Source organism: Dipodomys spectabilis, unplaced genomic scaffold (genome assembly GCF_019054845.1).
Source record: "Dipodomys spectabilis isolate Male_0828 unplaced genomic scaffold, ASM1905484v1 ptg000002l, whole genome shotgun sequence".
NCBI classification, from domain to species: Eukaryota; Metazoa; Chordata; class Mammalia; order Rodentia; family Heteromyidae; genus Dipodomys; species Dipodomys spectabilis.
In genome coordinates, this window is record NW_024870679.1 from 20,502,320 (window position 1) to 20,518,056 (window position 15,737).

The window sequence follows — 15,737 nt, forward strand, 5'->3', positions numbered from 1 at the left end:
TCTACTCCTAAAGCGCTCGCGGTGACAACTCCTGCCCCGGTGGCCGCAAAACCCCGGAGCGCCGGAGTGGGCGCACGGGCCGGCGCCCGGAGCTCTGGGCATGCTCAGTCGCGCGGGCAGGGCTCCGGCTCCGGGCGCGAGCCGGGCTGCTGCTCCTGCACCACATTCATCCTCTGCCAAGAGCAGCAGCCGGGCGCTCTAGGCTCGGCGCGCGCCGTTCGCGGGAAGACCCAGCCGCCGCGCCGCCGCCGCCGCCGCTCGCGCCCGGACCGCCCCCCGCGGCAGCCCCGGAGCCATGGCTAGCCTGGGCCACCCTGCCGCCTTCGGCCGGGTCACGCACGCCGTGGTGCGGGCGCTGCCCGAGTCCCTGAGCCAGCACGCGCTGAGGCGCGCCAAGGGCGACGAGGTGGATTTCGCCCGCGCCGAGCGGCAGCACCAGCAGTACGTGGGCGTGCTGGGCAGCAAGCTGGGGCTGCAGGTGGTGGAGCTGCCGGCCGACGAGAGCCTCCCGGACTGCGTGTTCGTGGAGGACGTGGCCGTGGTGTGCGAGGAGACGGCCCTCCTCACCCGGCCCGGGGCGCCCAGCCGGAGGAAGGAGGTGAGTGCCCGCCGGGGGCCCCGCCACGCCAGGGGCGCCGCCCTCCCCGGCGCCCCCCCCCCCCCCCGCGGGCGGCCGACTGGCCGGGGACCCGGAGGGTGGGGGGCAGCTAGTTCACAACTTCCCGTGGAGAGCCGGAGAGGGCGTGTGCACGGTGTGAGCGCCCTCGGGAGGGGAGGGGGGCGCCTCGTTCACACCTCCAGGCTGTGGGGAGAAGAAGATCCTCGCAAGTGTGAACCTGCCCCCTCCGGCAGGTGGATGGGTCGGGGAATCCATCTCGGGAGCGTTTTTTTCATTTGTAGCAATTAAATGGCGAAGACCATGCCACTCTGCGTGTTTCCTGGGGAGTGGGGGCCGACGGGGGGGGGGTGCCCCTCAGGTGGGAGGGTGGAGTTCAGGGCCCCCTCCAGGGGTCAGCGCCAGCCGGTGACCATGACCTCCTCCCCCCTCCCCCCCAGTCCTCCCAGGTGCTCTATGCTGGGCAGGAGGATGACATAACATGGCGTTGGTGCCAACAGACCTGGGCGTCCAGAGTTAGTTTTCAGTGAGTCCTGAAGAATGAATTTAAGCAGACTGTTTTGTCGATGAGCTGTGTGAAAAGTGTGTGTGAAAGAACTGGATTACAAAAGCTGTACACACTCGCTCGTTCTCTCTCTCACACACACGCATGCTCAGCTGTTTTGTGTGTGTATTTAATTATAAATGGTGGTTTACCAAGTTCTATAATTTATATTCTATATTTTTAACTTCCAGTAATGGAGAAGGGGGTGTGTGTTCTCAGTGGATAGTGACTACTTTAAGATATTGCAGCTGGTGCAAATGGCTATGATTGTTTTAAACATAATGTAGGTTAGTGGGGAGAGACAAATAAGAGTAAAGTTGGATTTCAAAATGTCACCTGGCTCAGGATTCTTCTTACTGATGCTGAGGTCCTATAGCATTTCAAGGTGGAGGTGGTCTCTTTCATATCTAGAGGTTAAGGGGTGTGGGTTGTTTATTCATTTTTGTTGTTATTGTTGTTTGTCTATTCAGTTCACACTGGAAGTGTCTCATAGAGCTTCTAAGTAAAATATGCTTGTCTTTACTACTTGGATGGTGGAACCCTACAGGATCCCCAAAGAAGCATCTTCCATTTGTTTCTCACTGAGATTATCAGCTATGTAAGCAGGAAACCAGAAGAGTAAGAGGTCTCATCCTGTTAGCCCTTTTATTTCTTGTCACCCTTTTCTATCTTTGAGTGTGTGAAACACCCTTCTCTTATTTTAACCTGATAAGGAATGTCACCCAATTTGAATAACTTCATTGTGTTCTAGGCCATATGGTAGAGCAGTGGTTTTCACTGAAAACAGTAAAAATGGGTTTCAAACCCTTTCAAAATGGTGCTCATTAGAAAAGAGTAGTTCGATGCCCACTTGAGACTCTCACTCACTTATTCATTCATTTGATTTTATTCCTATAGTAAAATCTTCTAAATATTGGTCTTCCTGTTATAAGATGGAGCAGTGATATGTCTGGACTTAAGTCTACATTTGAAATATCAGAATGTGGCTTTATACTAGGATCAACTCATTGCTAAGCTGTTTCTTTTTGTGTGTGTCTTTCTTTCTCTCTTCCATTGCTAAGCAGTTTCTCTCTCTCTCCTCTCTCTCTCTCTCTCTCTCTCTCTCTCTCTCTCTCTCTCATACACACACACACACACACACACACACACACACACACGTACCAGAGCTCCACTTCAGACATTTTGGATGGTAGTTTCTCGGAGAAAGGAATCTCGTGGACTTTTCTGCCTGGCCTGGTTTTGAACCACAATCCTCAGATCTTAGTCTCCTGAGAAACTAGGATTATAGGTGTGAGCCACTGGCTCAGGTGGGTTTTTTTGTTGTTGTTGGTGGTGGGGTTATGTTGTTGTTTTTGCCAGTCTGGGGCTTGAACTCAGGGGCTGGGCACTGTTCCCGAACTTCTTTTGCTCAAGGCTAGCACTCATCACTTGAACTACAATGCCACTTCTGGCTTTTTCTGTTTATGTGGTTCTGAGGAATTGAACCCAGGGCTTCATGCATGTAAGGCAAGCACTTTACCACTAAGCCACCTTCCCAGCCCTACTGATGGAGTTTTGTTTTTTTATTATGCAGGAGATTGAACCTCGTGTGCATGAGAGGCAAATATTCTACCACTAAGCTATTTCCCCAATCCCAGAGGTCAACATAATATAGCAGGGGTAGGAAACCTTTTTCTGCCAATGGTCATTTGGATATTTATAACATCATTGGATAATACAATAGGATCAGTACAGGCAGACTGACAGAAAGAATCTGAGAATCATCCATATTTCTCTTGTCACATACAAATTATTTCTTGGACTTTATATTGTACTCAGGCTAGATGTTCCCTACCTCTGTTGGATAAGATTATTAGTTTGGATCAGCTTCACCACTTCAGTTCTGTGACCTTAGGGAAATTGTCCCTTGCCTCAGTTTTGTCATCTTTGGCTTTGCATGAGACTATCTGTTGCACAGACTGGTAATAAACTTATTGATCCTCCTGAAATTCACAGTCAGAACACTTATGAATGTTGACTGTTGTTATTCACTTAACAATGATGGGTCAGGAAAAAGTGACTCTTTGAATAAGAAATGGGCTGTTCATAATGTTGTTAGTGACAGTTCTGCTTCCCAGCATAAAGGCAAGATATTTTCATGCTTTGAGTTTCATCCTAGAGTGTTATGTGCCACTGCCGTCAGCTTGGGTCTCTGTCTGATCTCACCTCAAAGCATTTTTCTTATTCCATATGATCTGGGTCACAGGATAAGGAGGCTTTTCAGTCACAGAAAGGATACCACCCATCTGTTTTTGGGTAAAATGCTTCTAGAGAGCAGGGCTGTGCTGGATAATGCATTTTGAAATCTCTCAGCATCAGATTTTGAACTTTGTAGGTATTGATATTTATGAATGAATGGATGGATGGATGAATGAATAAATGAATGAAATGCTGAACAGGCAAGCTGATGATAACTTCAAGGTCCTCTTTGGATCGCGTTAATTCTTTTCTTGTCCATAGCAGCCAAGGAATTATTTTAAGATTATTATCATCAATTTCCCTGCTTCCTCTCTTCACTCTCCATTTCATTCGCACACTGTAGCCAACTTGGCCATTTTAAAACTCTGATTCTGCTGACTAAAATTCTTGCAGGGACCCCATTGAGCTTAGATAAGCTCATGGAGCTGGGCTATTTTCCTTTCCAGCTTGAACTTAATCTCTGGCCCCACTGAAGTCTCTGTCAACACTTTGCTTATGCAAGGTTCTTTCTTTCAGGCTCATCATACTATTATTGCTTTTCTGGACACGGTTTTCCTTTTTCTGGGACCTCGCTCCTTCCTCCTTTCTTCCTTTTACCTGGCTGTCCTATTCATATTTCAGTTCTCAGTTAATTTGTCATTAATTGCACTGAGCTAACATTTATTGGGTACTTGCCATTTGCCACAAACAGCCAGGTTTGTGATATGCATTTCATAAATGTTCGTATCACCTCTTTGAGATCAAGACACACATTACTCCTTTCGTAAAGCTGATGACACTGAGGCTTAGAGATGTTTAATACATTAGCCAAGGTTGTGAAATGGCTCCAGTGATACCCAGATTTGAACTCAGGCTTCCAGAATTCCAAAGATCTAGTCCCACCTTCCATTATTTTAGACCTTAGCTTTCCCAGCACAGGAGGATTCTCTTTTCATGAGCTCCATTAACTCTCAATACTTCCTATTAGAGTAATATTTCTCATGCCGTATGGTATCTTTCTGTTTATTGCCTGTTTATCTTTCTGTGTCCCTCACTACTATGTGAAGGCAGGAATCATGTCTACATTGGTACACATTTTATCTCCAAAGTTCTTGCACCCAAAGGAAAACAAAATATTTTGTTGAAGAGATGTTTCCATGATTTCAGAGTTCCAAAGTTTTATTATGGATGTTGATGGTTTATAACTTTAGCTCTCTTTCCTGAATTGTTACTATTGTTGTTTTTGCTTGTTTTTATACAAATCTTGAGCAGTTCTTTCTTAATCAAAATATTGTGCTATTTTTAATGACATTTTTCCTTGGAAGAAAACTAAGAACCAAATTTAAGAAAGCACTCTAATGAAATTCCACCACCTCAGCAGCACCTCCAGAAGTTTATAGTACCTAGGCCCTGGTCTAGAAAATTTGTTTTATTGAAGGAAACTGCATGTATAGAAAATCGGTAAATATGTGTCAATTGTCTAATAATTCTGTGTCTTAAGGATTATGAGTATTTTAATATCTTTAGTACTCTGAAAACAAATAAATGAGACTGGAAAAGTATACGATATTACAAGTGAATCCTGCTTATTTTTAGGGGGAAAATCAACTTTTAAATGACAAGCTTTGTAAACAAATTATCTAAAAGCTGAAATAGGACATGTGACAGGCTATGAGGCTTTGGTGTTTTAAAAATTATTTAAAATTTTGTACAGATAATGCATTGCACTGTACCAAGTTCAGAAAGCATAAGAGTTTAGTGAAAGTCTCAGCCCTAGCCGGATGTTGGTGGCTCATGCCTGTAATCCTAGCTACTCAGGAGGCTGAGATCTGAGGATCACAGTTCAAAGCCAGCCTGGGCAGGAAAGGCCATGAGACTCTTTATCTCCAATTAACCATCAGAAAACTGGAAGTGGTGCTGTGGCTCAAATGGTAGGGCACTTGCCTTGAGCTGTAGAGCTGAGGGACAGTGCCCAGGCCCAAAGTTCAAGCCCCACAATCAACAAAAAAAAGTCTCAGCCCTGTTTCTACTCTTTCAGCTAGTTACTTACTACTACCATTTTAAAACTCTTTCCTTCAATACCAAATAAATGATTAACTGACAAAGCTTACTTAAGCAAAATTGTGAAATGTATCCTATGTCCTTTTGCCCTTCTTTAAGAGCAATTTTCTCTTTTCACAGTTATCATGTAGTTATATGTGGAATAATTCTGTCTAGGAGAAAAACTACCAAAGCACCTTTTTACAAAGTGATAATAACTTTAATTATTCTGCCCTTGATCATTTTCATTTTTAGACAGTTCTTTAGGAAGAAGACAATGAATAGCACAAAGTCATAAATCCTAGAAGAAAATTAGTCATCAAGCTGGAAGATGGGGACATAAATGGAAAGAAGTGAGCAGTATATAATTGGGTAGATAGGTCTCCTTTTATTTGAAAACAGTTATTAGCACTTAGGCATTTTGGTCCTTGGTTTATTCTTTGTTCGGAAAAAAACTTGACTATTTAAGTCCCTGAGAATGGTAAACATCAGGATTGTGCTAGAAAGCAATAACTAGTATATTCCAAGTTTTTGAGTGTATGAATCCTAGAAGATGATATTATTTTTAGCTCTATTTGAAAGATAAGAGAACTGTGTTTCAGGTAACCAAGGTTAAATAACTTGACCAAGGTCACACACAAGTAATAAGTTACAGAAATGAGATTCTCATGGAAATGTAAAGGTCATTTTTTTGTTTGAAATGCTTAATGTCAGTTGAGGGTAATCCTTAGAATATTAAATAGATGCATAATAGCCTCGTGAAACCCATTTTATACCTGATGGTATACTAACTCATGTTAATTTAGCAGTTTCACTTCCCTTATGTCATAAGTGAGAAGAGATTATTTTCATTTTAGTTTTTTTAAAAACACAGTAATTTGATCATTTGTATGGCCATCCTTAATCACCTAGACATAATTTATGCATAATTATCTCATTCACCACCAGAGTGGCTTGCTTATTTATGTATTTCTTTCTTTTTCTTTTTTCTTTTATCTTTATTGAAAAGATGAAAAGATGATGAGCTGGGAGGGGTTTACAGTTACTTAAGTAAGATAATGAGTACATTTGTTTTTTAAACACTGTTACCCATCCCTCATTTTCTTTCTCTTACCCCTCCCAACTCCCCTTCCTCCATCCAAATTGCAAAGGTATTTATGTTTGTATGTATGTATTTGTTTATTTATGTAGTTATTTAGATTTTTGCCAGTCCTAGAGCTTAAATTCTGGGCCTTGACTTTTGTGCTCAAGTCTAGAGCTCTCCTACTTGAGCCATAGCTCCACTGCTGGCTCTTTCTGTGATTAATTGGAGATAAGAATCTCATGGACTTTCCTGCCCAGGCTGTCTTCAAAATGAGATTCTTAGATCTCAGCCTCCTGAGAAGCTAGCTAGAGTCTTGCCATATAGACTAGGCTGGCTTTCAACTCTTGATCATCAGCCTCCTAAGTGCTGGCATTACAGATGCATATCCTAAACCATACTTAGAAGTTACTCTGTGCCCTGGGTGGAAAGGGAATGTGCCGGAGGCTGTCACATGGCAGCAAACAACAGTTCTTGATAAATCATCACCTCCAACTGGTTATAACAACTGCTCCTTGTCAGGATGTTTCTTTTTCAACTCTTCTGTGTGGCCTTGGCAATAACAGTTGGAAATTGATGTGTCTCAGAGACTGGGATGTATCCAATAATGTAATTTTGAATGCCTTGAAAATTAAGAACAAAATGATGAGTGGGGAGTGACTTCTATTAGACACTATTAGCTGAAAATGAGTTTTCTGCAGAGATTCTTACAATCATTAGGGAATGATTCTAAGACTAAGAAGACAGAGCTGGATCCCTTATAACTCTGATATGCTGGAAAATTGTCTTTGCATGTATTTAAATTCTTATTAAGTTCAAATTTCTTCAAAATTAGTTTCATTAGAGTATTGGGAGGCATCTATCCACAGAAAAATCTACCTAAGACTTTGGAACATACATGTTTTCCTCACACTGCCTTGTGTTCTAAGTGTACTATTTGTGGCAATTTTATAACCCCAATATAAATTTTGAAATGCATGCTTTAAAACGAGTGCTGGTTATTATTTCTTTTGTTGTCCTCTTTTATTAACATCTATTACCACTCAGAAAGCCTCATTTTCTGAATAGCTATCTGGTATGTAACACTTTCCCTTATCAAAGGAGTATTATAATTAAAGATAAAATAACTTAAAACTTTATTGAGAAAGGATTCATTAGTATCTTATGCAGTACAGTGCATTGTTCACCCTAACAAGTATATAAATGTTTATTTACCGTAACTGAAATCCTCTGACTTTCCATTAGAATACTCATCTGACCTTTGAAGTAAGCATTCATTGCTTTTCTCTAGCTGATATTAAATAGTCAGTCTGTCAGAATGCTCTCCTCATTTCATAAGCAGACATTTTTTATCCACATAGACAAGCAGGAGTCATCTCAAGCAAACAACAAATCCCATTTTTAAATGTGTGCCATATATATATAATGCCATCCTAATTCACTTTGTCAATGTCAAGTAATTTAATACTGTCTAATATCTTCCTGAAGCTGAGTGCTGAAGAAGCAGTGGCACCCTGTAAAAAGAAATAAATCACCAGATTTTACACTTCTGCTTTTATAAGCCTATATTGTTCAGTCAGATGTGACTACATAAGAAATTCAAATGGCAGGGTACAAAGAATTGTAAGATTGGCTTAATTTTCCCTGGAAAAAAATCATGTGGACAAAAATCTCTGACTCTGAGCTGGGCGCTGGTGGCTCACGCTTGTAATCCTAGCTACTCAGGAGGCTGAGAACTGAGGATCACAGTTCAAAGCCAGCCCAGGCAGGAAAGTCCTTGAGACTCTTATCTCCAATAAACGACTAGAAAAATGGGAGTGGCACTGTGGCTCAAGCAGTAGAGCGCTGGCCTTGAGCTGAAGAGCCCTGGGACAGTGCCCAAGCCCAGAGTTCAACTCTAACTCTGTTTAGGTTAGCAAATTAAAGGGAAACAACATTCAATCTGTTTTTGGAGCATGATAGACTTTTAGGTGTAAGTTGTCATTTCAGTGAAGATCTATACATCAATATTTTGTTTGACTTGAGTATGTAAAAATAAAGACAACTTTGCCTTATTAAATCATTTTTGGCCGGATGCCAGTGGCTCATGCCTGTAATCATAGTTACTCAGGAGGCTAACAGTTCAAAGCCAGCCCAGGCAGGAAAATCTGTGAGACTTTTATTTCCAATAAACTACTCAAAAAAGCAAGAAGTGGTGCTGTGGCTCAAGTTGTAGACTGTTGACCTTGAGCAAAAGAAGCTTAGGGACAGCGCCCAGGCCCAGAGTTCAAGCCCCAGGACCAGCCAAAAATTTTGCTTTGAATTCTTTATTACACTGGGGTTTTTCTTTTTCTTTTTGGTTTGTTTTGGGAAGGGGGACTTGGGGGTGGGGGTGCTGGTCCTAGAGCTTGAACTCAGCACCTTACAGTATCTCTAAGCATTTTTACTCAAGGTTAACACTCTACCAAGTTGAACCCCAGATCCATTTCTGGCTTTTTGGTAGTTAATTGAAGATAAGAGTTTCATGGACTTTCCTGCCCTGGCTGGTTTTGAACTATGATCCTCAGATTTTAACCTAAGTAGCTATGAGTAATTACAGGGATAATCCACAAGTGCCTGTCCTTTATTATATTGCTTAAGAAATATTAATGTTTTCTTACTTTGTTTAGCCCTATAAGTTATTGGTGTATTCATTATTAGGCAATCACTTTCCTCCTGGGTCCATAATTTGCCATACTAGAATGCATCATACAAACCTGACATACTGTGGTATATACATTACCTGTATTATCTGTTGTTGAGAAGGTAAGAAAAACTTAATTTCTATTTGGTGTCAAAATGTATTTTTATTCACAAATGTCTTTATCTTGGTAGTAATCAGCTCTGAATCTCATGCTAATATAATCAAGGGCTGTCTGAACTGAGAAGGTATCTGTAATTATGGTTTGAACATCCTACTTGCTACAGGAGGAGGATGGTGTCTGTCACAGCACTATGGAGGGGGGTGTGGAAGTCAGAAGACTGATTTTGATTTCTGAAATGATATTAAGAATTAATATTCGCCAGGCACCAGTGGCTCATGCCTGTAATCCTAGCTACTCAGGAGGCTGACATCTGAGGGGCGTGGTTTGAAGCCAGCCAGGGCAGAAAAGTCATTATGAGACTCTTATCTCCAATAAACTACTCAAAAAAGCTGGAAGTGGCACTGTGGCTCAAGTGGCAGAGTGTTAGCCTTGAACACATAGAGGCTCAAGGACAGCGCCCAGACACTGAATTCAAGCCCTTTGACTGGCAAAACAGAACCCCAATGAATTAATATTTTTCTAGCTTGAAGATTCTGTTCTTTCAATGCCACTCAGGTGGTATTTAAGTGAATAGTGTAGGGTGAGAAAGGAATAACGAGATAGAAGAAATGGAGGGTTGGGGAGGTGATAATAATTTAGTAATTTACCTTCATGAGAGAGAATTGGGTTTTGATGAATAAAATATATTTGGGTTTCACACAACCCCAGACATTATATGTTCCACTTAATTAACCAATCATATAAACATGTATCTTGCTAATGATAATCCATTATGAGATGAAGTTGAATCTGCTAAATCTGTTTCAGAAGCTTTGTTTACTCGACCATTGACAGCACATTTGACAAGTAATTTTCCCTTATAGAGCCTTCAAATAAAATCCACCGAAATAGCATAAGACCCCATAGATCCTTGTAATTTCTGCCATCACTATCACTTCCATTAAAATTCCCCAATTGGTGTTCTTGGGTTAAATAGGAGTCAGTGGCCAGAAGAAATGGATAGCAAATGGTTTTTAGGTATGTACTTGAAGTCGGATTTTCTATTTTCTGATCTTCCTAGGTAATATGTTCTTCTAAACCTTTCACATATTCTTTTCTGATGCCAAAGAAAATTGTGACTTCAAAATTTTAGTTTCCATCCCCCCAAACTGTATGAAATTTTTTTTGGGGGGTCCGGTCGTGGGGCCTGAACTCTGGGCCTGGGCAGTGTCCCTCAGCTCTTCAGCTCAAAGCTGATGCTCTACCACTTGATCCACAGCGCCACTCCAGGCCTTTTTTTTTTTCTGCTTATGTGGTGCTGAGGAATCAAACCCAGGCCCTCATGTATGCAAGGCAAGCGCTCTACCATTGAGCCACCTTCCCAGCCCAAAATTATTTTTTTTTAATAAAGACAAAAAAGTAAGAAATACACAGTTAAGTGTGGTCTTTCTCTAGTTAGTGGTGTACATAATAACCATGTTAGCCCAATACAATACAGACATAAAATGTAGTTTTGAAGTGTGTAGATATTCTTGTGATAAACCCAGAATTTTTTTTTAAATTCACTAATTTCAAGAAGCTGAAATTAGTGAACTGATCTTGACAGTGACAAAATAAGGTAAAGGGACCCGAGCCAAAAAGGTCACTGATTTCTTTGGTTTTCTCTGTTACTCTCCAACTAAATCTCTCTAGGCTTTAGCCCTTTCTAATCTCCTAAGTCTTCCAACCCATTCCAAATACGTAATTAGTTAACTATGAACAAAGCACAGCTTCAAAATAAGGCTTTTTGTATCATTTACCTTTTTCTCCCCACAACTGCTCTGGACTCACTAGTGGTACATAAAATCAATTTAGTGGGTCATGACCAGACCTTTTTCTTGTGTGATAAAATTAATTTAAAATACCAGAGTATATTACTACACCATAAGGAAAATTATTATTTCATGAACCATAGGTTATTTGTATACATTTACATTTATGTTTGTAGTGACATAGAAAATGAAATATATTTCTTACACTGAGTCATAAAAAACAAAAACATGTGAAAAATTCCAAAAATTGTGAAAATCCCCTTTCAACCAGATTATACCACTAACCTTTTTTTTTTTTTTTTTTTTTTTTTTTTTTTATTTTATTTTTTTATTGTAAAGCTACTATACAGAGGGTTACAGTTACATGAGTGAGGTTATGAGTACACTTCCTCTTGAACATTGTTACCCCCTCCATTGTTTTCCCCCTACCATCCCCTCCCTCCCTCCCTTCCCCGAGGTTCTTTTTTTTTTTTTTTTTGATTGTGATTAAATGATTACATAATTTCAAAGTCACAAGTTCATTCTAACTTCCCTGGAGCAAATTGTCTACCACAGTCTGTAATATATAACAGTGTTCACATGTTATATACCATATTTGTGATCAGCAGCATGAGGATATTTAGTAGTGGTTCAACCAGATGAGCGGGAGTTCTTTGTTTCTTAAGTCCTGTTAGTTTTGTCGTATCACTAACCTTTTGGATTTAGCATCCACTTATGAGGGAGACCATGTACCGTTTGTCTCTTCGTTCTTGGCTTACCTCGCTCAACATGATTCCTTCTAGCTCCATCCATTTCCCTGCAAATGCCATTATTTTGTCATTTCTAATGGCTGCATAATATTCCATTGTGTATAGATACCACAATTTTTGGATCCATTCATCTGTGGTGGGGCACCTAGGTTGTTTCCATATCCTAGCTATTGCGAACAGTGCTGCAATAAACATGGAGGTGCACGTGTCCTTGTATATTGGTTCCTGTTGTTCAGGGTAGATGCCTAGAAGTGGTATGACTGGGTCGTAAGGGAGGTCAATCTTTAGCTTTCTAAGGACCCTCCAGACTGCTTTCCAAAGTGGTTGTATAAGTGTACATTCCCACCAGCAGTGTAATAGGGTTCCTCTTTCTCCACATCCCCTCCAACATTTGTCGTTGGCTGATTTGTGGATGTGGGACATTCTGACTGGGGTAAGGTGGTATCTCAGGGTTGTCTTTATTTGCATTTCCTTCACCACCAGGGATGATGAACATTTCCTCATGTGTTTCTTTGCCATTTTTATTTCTTCATTTGAGAAGTCCCTCTTTAGTTCCCTTGCCCATTTAGTAATTGGTTTGTTAGGTTTGGGAGGGATTAGTTTCTTGAGTTCCCTGTATATACAGGATGTTAACCCCTTGTCTGATATATTGCTGGTAAATATTTTTTCCCAATTAGTTGGTTGTCTTTCTAGCTTAGTTGCGATAGATTTAGCTGTGCAGAAGCTTTTTATTTTAAGGTAGTCCCATTTGTCGAGTCTCTCTCCAACTTGTTGTGACCCTGGGACTCTGTTCAGGAAGTTCCTTCCTGTGCCTATTAGTTCAAGTGTCTCTCCTACTCTGTCCTGCAGTAGTTTCAGAGATTCAGGTTTAATGTTAAGGTCTTTAATCCATTTTGAGTTGATGTTGGTGCATGGTGATAGGCTGGGGTCCACTTTTAGTTTTCTGCATGTGGCTGCCCAGTTTTCCCAGCACCAGCGGTTGAAGAGGCTGTGTTTCTTCCATTGTATGTCTTTGGCTCCTTTGTCGAATATCAGCTGGCTGTAGGCCTGTGGATTTATATCTGGATCTTCTATTCTGTTCCATTGGTCTTCGGGTCTGTTTTTGTGCCAGTACCATGCTGTCTTTGTGATTATAGCTCTGTAGTAGAGTTTGAAGTTCGGCATGGATAGCCCTCCCATATTGTCTTTATCCCCTAGAATTGTTTTGGCTATTCTAGGTCTTTTGTTGTTCCATATAAATTTTTGGACTGTTTTCTGTATTTCAGTGATGTACATCATTGGGATTTTAATAGGAATTGCATTGAATTTGTATATTAGTTTTGGAAGTATCACCATCTTTACTATATTAAGTCGGCCTATCCAGGAGCATGGGAGGTCTTTCCATTTCCTAGTGTCTTCTGCAATTTCTTTCTTTAACTTTTTATAGTTCTCATTAAATAGTTCTTTTACATCTTTGGTTAGGTTAATTCCTAAATATTTTATTTTTTGGGAGGTTATTGTGAATGGGGTTGCTCCCTTTATTTCCCTCTCTTCCTGTGCGTTATCAGTGTATAGGAAGGCAACTGATTTTTGTGGGTTTATTTTGTATCCTGCTATTTTGCCGAAGTGACTTATGATTTCTAAAAGTTTGGGGATGGAGTTTTTGGGATCGTGGAGGTATAGTATCATGTCGTCTGCAAAAAGGGATAGTTTCACTTCTTCTTTCCCTATGCGGATCCCTTTAATGTCTTTTTCTTGCCTTATTGCCCTGGCTAAGGGTTCTAGGACTATGTTGAAGAGGAGTGGAGACAGTGGACATCCTTGCCTTGTTCCTGTTTTTAGGAGGATTGGTTGTAGCTTTTCCCCATTAAGTATAATATTGGCTATTGGTCTGTCATAAATGGCTTTTATTGTTTTTAGAAATGTTCCTTCTATTCCTATTTTCTCCAGAGCTTTTAGCATGAATGAATGTTGAATTTTATCAAAGGCCTTTTCTGCATCTGTGGCGATAATCATGTGATTCTTGACCTTGGCTCTGTTGATATGCTGGATTACATTTATTGACTTACGTATGTTAAACCATCCCTGTGTCTCTGGGATGAAGCCTACCTGATCATAGTGTATTATTTTTTTTATGTGTTTCTGGATTCTGTTAGCTAGAATCTTGTTAAGGATCTTTGCATCTGTGTTCATCAAGGAGATTGGCCTGTAATTCTCCTTTTTGGTTGGGTCTTTGCCTGGTTTGGGGATGAGTGTGATATTGGCTTCGTAGAATGAGTTTGGGATAGCTCCCTCCTTCTCTGTTTCTCTGAAGAGCTTGAGGAGTATGGGTATTAGTTCTTCTTTAAAGGTCTTATAGAATTCTGCTGTGAATCCATCTGGTCCTGGGCTTTTTTTTGTTGGAAGACTTTTGATAGCTTCCTGTATCTCATTATAGGATATTGGCTTATTTAATTGGTTAACTTCTTCTTTGCTCAGTTTGGGTAACTTGTATTTCTCTAAAAATGCATCCATTTCCGCCAGATTTTCTTCCTTTAGAGAGTATAGCTTTTGAAAGTAGTCTGTTAGAATTGTTTGGATATCTTGGGTACGTGTTGTGATGTTTCCCGTGGCATCCCTAATCCTATTAATATGGGTTTCCTCTCTTCTTTTTTTAATTAATCTTGCCAACGGGCCATCAATTTTGTTTATTTTTTCAAAGAACCAGCTTTTTGTTTGGTTTATTTTGGTTATGGTTTTCTGATTTTCTAATTGGTTAATCTCTGCTCTCAATTTGGTTATCTGGCTTCGTCTAGTAGCTTTAGGTCCCATTTTTTCTTGTTTTTCTAGCTGTTTTAGTTGCAACATGAGATTATTTACTTGGTCTGTCTCCATTCTCTTGATGTGGGCACTGAGGGCAATAAATTTGCCCCTCAGGACTGCTTTTGCTGTGTCCCACAAGTTTCTTTGTGAGGTGTTTTCATTTTCATTGAGTTCTAGGAAATGCTTTATTTCTTCTCTGATCTCTTCTGTTACCCAGGCCTTGTTAAGGAGTGTGCTGTTCAATTTCCATGTATTAGAGAAATTTCTGCGGTATGCTTTGTTATTGAGAGCTAGCTTGATTCCACTGTGGTCAGATAGGATACAGGGGATTATGTCGATCCCTTTGTATTTGCTTAAGTTCCTTGAATGAACTATGATATGGTCTATTTTGGAGAAAGTTCCATGAGCTGCTGAGAAGAATGTGTACTGTGTTGTTTTAGGGTGAAATACTCGGTAGATGTCAGTTAATTCCGCTTGAAGTATGGCCTCACTTAATTCGGTAGCTTCTTTGCCAATCCTCTGGTTGGTAGACCTGTCCTTTGGTGAGAGTGGCGTGTTAAAGTCTCCTAGTATTATCGTATTGGGATCTATTTTATTCTGTAAGTTTGAGAGCATTTGTTTAACATATCTGGGTGCACCGATATTTGGGGCATATAAGTTGATGATGGTTATATCCTCCTCTTGGATTGTTCCCTTTATTAATATGTAGTGTCCGTCCTTGTCTTTCTGTACTGATTTTAATGAAAAGTTTATTTTGTCAGATATCAGGATAGCTACACCTGCTTTCTTATTGGGGGAATTTGATTGGTAGATCCTTTTCCACCCCTTCACTCTGAGTTTGTTTGTATGTTTGGCTGAGAGGTGGGTCTCCTGAAGGCAACAGATGGATGGGTCTTGTTTTCTGATCCAGTCCTCAGTTCGTTTTCTTTTAATTGGCGAATTCAGCCCATTTATATTAAGAGAAAGTATAGAGAGATGCATTGTTGTCCCTGCCATTCCGTTTTCCTAAGTTTTTCTTCTTTCCTTTCCTCCTGTGCTTGCTCAGTTAGACTTTGAGTAATGCCTGTTTGGGGCAGGTCCCAGTTCCTGGTTGCTTTCTTCAGGTTGTGTCCCCCCTCTTAGAATTCTTTGTAATG

The 15,737-nt window shown here is 40.6% G+C and overlaps 1 protein-coding gene across 1 annotated transcript in view; it reads left to right on the forward strand.

Moving 5' to 3' along the window:
• The first annotated feature begins 257 nt into the window (after positions 1-257).
• Positions 258-15,737, forward strand: part of Ddah1 (dimethylarginine dimethylaminohydrolase 1) — a 155,982-nt gene continuing 140,502 nt past the window's right edge. Inside the window, exon 1 of the mRNA XM_042676994.1 lies at positions 258-598. Coding sequence (XP_042532928.1) covers positions 296-598 — 303 coding nt within the window. The 5' untranslated portion in view covers positions 258-295. The remainder of the gene's footprint in view (positions 599-15,737) is intronic.